Source organism: Micrasema longulum, unplaced genomic scaffold (genome assembly GCF_059751315.1).
Source record: "Micrasema longulum isolate JH-2025_06_02 unplaced genomic scaffold, ASM5975131v1 h1tg002389l, whole genome shotgun sequence".
Lineage (NCBI taxonomy): Eukaryota > Metazoa > Arthropoda > Insecta > Trichoptera > Brachycentridae > Micrasema > Micrasema longulum.
Window position 1 is genome coordinate 9,312 of NW_028279538.1, and position 5,461 is coordinate 14,772.

A 5,461-nucleotide genomic window follows, 5' to 3' on the forward strand; every position below is an offset into this window, starting at 1 on the left:
CAATATCGCCCCCCAGAAACTCTAAAGTTCCAAAATAAACAAACAACCTCAGCGGAGGAGTCGGCCACCGAGCTTCTTAGACATTTCTTTCCCGATGACTCATCGTCACAAGAATCAGCCGAGCAACTTTTGATTAGACAAAACAAAGAAGCAGCGCTTCTGAAAAATAATGATGTACTATTTACCGAACTAGAAATAAGAAAAACACTTTTAGAATTAGATTCCAGAAAAGCACCGGGTCGTGATCACTTCACTGCAGACATTTGCCAGATGGCGTTCAAGCTCCATCCAGAAATTCTTGTCAGCATATATAACGCTTGCCTTAGAGTTGGCTGTTTTCCACTACTGTGGAAAATAGCAAGAATAAAAGTTATACCCAAACCGGGCAAAGAAGACTACGGCAATGTCACTTCTTATAGACCCATTGGACTCTTACCAGTCTTGGGTAAAGTCCTAGAAAAACTTTTAATTAATAGAATATCATGGAAATTCAACAAATATAATAAATTGAGTCCTCGCCAATATGGTTTTACTCGACAAAAGAGTACAGAGGACGCCATGCTTGACGCAGTAACTTGCATCAAGACGGCAACAAGGGAAGGTTATCACGTGTGTGTGATATCCCTTGACATCAAGGGAGCGTTTGACAATGCCTGGTGGCCTCACATCCTCCGGCAACTAGCGCGACTTGACTGCCCCTTGAACATATTTAACATGTTCAAGGACTACCTTTCGGATAGGATGGTAGAAATAAAATACGCGGGAGCCAGCTCAAAGAAAGGTTCCAATAAGGGTTGCATACAGGGATCTGCTTGCGGCCCGGTGCTTTGGAATATCGTCCTAGACGAACTTTTACAAAACGAATATCACTGCAATGTTCATTTACAAGCATTTGCAGATGATGTACTACTGGTCATAAAACACAAAGACATTAACGTTCTGGAGAGTATTACTAATGAAACGCTCTCCTCGGTCACTGAATGGGGAGATAAAGTCAAATTGATATTTTCAGAGGAAAAAACTAACGCTCTCTTCATAACTAAGCGCAGAAAGGCGCAGGCACCTTGCCTTTTCATGAAGGGAAAAAGAATTAACTTCGTAACAGACTGCAAAATCCTTGGAGTGGTACTAGATGAGAATCTTAATTGGAGTAAACATGTAGATTCAGTAACGAAAAAAGCGACAAAAATCGCAAAGAAATTAATATTCATGGCCAAGCCAACATGGGGTCTCAATCCTGAAATATTGCGGTCAATTTACATTGGAGTAGTGGAACCGATGATCACTTATGCTGCGGCGGTGTGGTCGGAAGCGGCAAAAAGGAAAAATATACAGGCGAAACTAAATAGAGTACAGAGATCTATGGGAATAAGAATATGCAAAGCATACCGCACGGCTTCCCTTACATCTGTACAAGCAATAGCTGGACTGATTCCACTGGACTTAAAAGTTAAAGAGCTGGGAGAAATCTATAATACGAAGAAGAATCTCACCATCACTAATATACCAGATGATCAAAGATACCAGGGAAGGATAGCGTACACGGAACTGCCGCATCCAAGCGAGCAAATAGGTGAAATCACCAGTTACCCAGACTCGTACGCAAGAGTCAAATTCCCCGTCGAAGAAATCGATATATACACGGATGGAAGTAAAACTGAAGGAAAAGTGGGAGCAGCTTTCGCCGTGTTTAATAATGACGGAGAAGTACACAGTAAGAAGCTTCCCATGGCTGACTACTGCTCGGTATTCCAAGCCGAACTCTTCGCCATTATGAAAGCCTTAGACTGGGTCTCTAGCAAGACGAGCAACTGGAAGACTGTCAACTTATTGTCAGATTCTAGAAGCTCTGTTCAAGCACTTGAAGACGGGGCTCCCGACAATCCGATGGTTTTCTACATCCAAAACTCATCTCGGAGCTTAAAGTCCAAAGGCATCGATTGCAAATTTATGTGGATTCGAGGCCATAATGGCCTTGCGGGAAATGAAAGAGCTGATGAACTAGCTAAAAGCGCAGCTCTACACGTAAAAACCGCAAAGCTTTACACTGAATTTCCACTTAGTTACGCCAAAAGAGAATTAAGAAGTCTGACTTTAACAGAATGGGAAGAACGATACCAAAGCAGCACCACTGGTTCTGGGACCAAATACTTTTTAAAGACACTAGAAGAGTGCAAAAACTTCAGAAAATCAAACACGCCAACATTCGAGTCAACCCAAATTCTAACGGGCCATGGAGCCACACTCTCTTATCTTCACAGATTTAAATTGAAAGATAATCCGGCTTGTCCTTGCGACGCACAGACGGAGCAAAACGTAGATCATCTGTTGTTTCACTGCCCCATGTTTGCTATAGATCGATTTTCTTTCGAAAAAGAGTGCAACAGATTAAATGTTCCATTTGAAGATTTTACACAGGTACTTCAAAACAGGTTACTCTCCGGGATGTTCGTGAACTTTGCTAAAGTAATTATAGATAGAATAAGACCCATGAACAAGTAAAGAGTCTGGCACTCTATACTTGTCATAACAATCTGTGATAATAACAATATTAAAATGTAAACTAATCAAAATTTCTCCACAGATACTTCCCTTTCCTGTTAAGGTTTCTCATGGTTCCCTTAACACTTGGACGAATGTCGGAAAGCGAAACTAGCCCATGAAAACAGAGGTTATAGGTACACAAAACACAAACACGCAAAATGACGCACATAAAAACGAACACAAATAACAAAATACATAACACAAACAAGTATAGTCGCATTCGGAGGCGCTGACACATGTATTTGTGTTAGTGCTTTTGATGTGATTGTAAACTAATTGACAGTACACAAACACTCACACGTAAAATCATACACAAAGCACTAACACTAAAAACAGCACAAATATATCACCTTGATAAATAATAAGCAATGGAAAAACAATGCAACACAACCAAGAAAAAAAAAAAAAAAAAAAAAAAAAAAAAAAAAAAAAAAAAAAAAAAAAGTCTAATGGTGTAAAATATTAAACTTTGTAACTGTACTATATGTTTCCTGAATAAAAGAAAATAAAAAAATAAAATAAATGCCCCTCGGTTCTGCCTGCTTTCGACATGACCAGACTTAAGATTTTGGTTGGTCTGATCATGCCACGTCTTCCTTGGCCGTCCTCGTCTTACGTTACCGTTCATTTTCACCATATACACTTGTTTTACCATTCTTTTGTCGTCCATTCGTTTTACGTGACCAAACCATCTCAGAGACCCTTCTTAATCTAATTAATTATACTTGACTCAGATTTACACACTCGCCTGATTTCATCATTCGTAACCCTGTCATACATCGATTTCCCACCACATACATAAAAACGTTTGGTGGAATTTAAACACCGAGGAAGACTTTATTACTAGGATAATGCACTCAGTTTAAATTAATTCAAGAACACGTTCTTCCATTGAATAATCCGTTATAAATTTAAACGAAATAGTTCCATAACGAGGGAGAGGGTGTCATTTTCTAATCTATACATGACTCCAGGGCGTTGGAGTTCTACCCTTATTTCCAAACCCTAAATTTATTGCACATTTATGCAGAAATGTTGTGGTGTAGGCTCATATCGCCGCCGCCCGGCCCCGAGCGCTCGCATTCATAATAATGAATTTTTCATCCCCTTTTATTACCGCATCCAGACGAAATGGCCAGTCTCAGTACAAGAATGGGGTGGATTGCGTATTGTATAACTACCCTTGGAGTGTTTTGCCCAAGGTCAATTAATATAATGCAGTATTTATCAAATCACGCCTATCCACAGGGGGTTAATTAAAAAAAGGACGAATTGAATTCGGTTGTCCACATACACATCTTATTTAATTTTAAATATGTTAATCCTAACATTTTATTAAGGATTTTGACACGGAAAATTCGCTCGTTGTCAAACGAGAACAGCTGCCCGAAGGAGCTCTCTGTAATCTGGTAGCCTTAGCATCTTTGTGCTGAAAGAAAGTAACATTGTAATGTAAATTGTGAAAGTAAATTGTGAAAGTAAATTGAACATGTTAAATACTTAGTACTAACAATAGACAGGCAATTGAAATGGACGATTCATATCAACAATTTAATTAGCAAAGTGGCTACATTATCGAGCCTTTTTTTAAAAATCAAAAACTTTGTTCCAAAAACGGAAAAAATTATAATGTAAAAACTAAAATATGTTATACGCAACTACTATGGGGAGCAGGATATCAAAATGACATAAACAGACTACAAAGACAACAAAATAAAATATTAAAGTTAGTATATGACCTTCCCTATCTAACTGCAACTAGAGAACTTTTAAAACAAACTAAGCAATTAAATATAACTGAACTCTTTTGACTAGAATTATTAAAATTTATTAATAAATTAGCCACTAATGTAATTGTAGACGAAGAACTACAACTTGTAAAAAAATGTAGTCAACATGGACATAATACGAATACCATATACAACTTTCTAAAACAAGACAAGGACAATCAAGACTAATGAACCAGGGACTGAAATTATACAATAAACTACCGGACTAAACTAAACAAAAGACTCAGACAAACTTTTCAAAGGATGTAAAAAATATTATTTTGAGTATAAATGAAAAATATTTATATTATTTTTTGTAAAATGAATGTAATAATCCGTAAGGGTTTATAAATAATTTTTCAAATTAAAAAAAAAAAAAAAACTCAGAAGTACATAATATGAACTTCATTGGATTGAGAAAAGAGGGAAGTGAACTCTTCATTGACTGGGATTAAATTGATTGGACATGATCCATTCGCCGAAATGATTAAAAAACTTTTTAAAAGCCTTGAAATTATTTTTGGAAGCCACCAGATCTGTATATCCAACAGGACCTATAACAGGGCCACGAATAGTAGCAAGAAGCTCCATTCGGTAATCATAGAGAAGGGGAAAGGATTAAGACCACAGGATGTGTTCAGAAGATTGGTTAGGATATACGCAGCATCACGAAGGGTAGTATTAAAAACAATATTAAAAACAAATCATTTTTGATTAAATTTACCATGACCCAAAAAAACTGCGTAGTCCAGTGATCAGGGATAACCCGAGAAGATTTTAAGCGCTGACGGATTGAAGGAAAAAAAAGAAAGGTAACCCTCCCTGAAGGGGAAGATTCCCATCGCGATTGCCAAGCATGAGGAGCATTCAAAGACATTTTTTTAATATTAGACCTCCAGATCCAAAGAAAACAGGAGGAAATGAGGATTGTCCAATTTAATAACAAACAACTAGTGTATAATTATCTTCATCATTACCTTTCCCGCATCCAGTGGTGCATAATATGGCACTGAGTTGGTACACAAAACCCTTTGATTTAAATCATCTGATACATGAAAGTAAGATGATCAGGCCTAGGCTGCAAGTTGCCAGTCTGAGGCCAACCACTACACTCAATTTTAACCTTGATAACTGTTTTTTTGTACATT

The 5,461-nt window shown here is 37.5% G+C and overlaps 1 protein-coding gene across 1 annotated transcript; it reads left to right on the forward strand.

The window, feature by feature from the left end:
- Nucleotides 1–558: 558 nt before the first annotated feature.
- Nucleotides 559–2,502, forward strand: LOC148272294 (uncharacterized). The gene has a single exon (XM_088240233.1). The coding sequence runs from the start codon at nucleotides 559–561 to the stop codon at nucleotides 2,500–2,502; it is 1,944 nt and encodes a 647-aa protein (XP_088096359.1).
- Nucleotides 2,503–5,461: the final 2,959 nt, after the last annotated feature.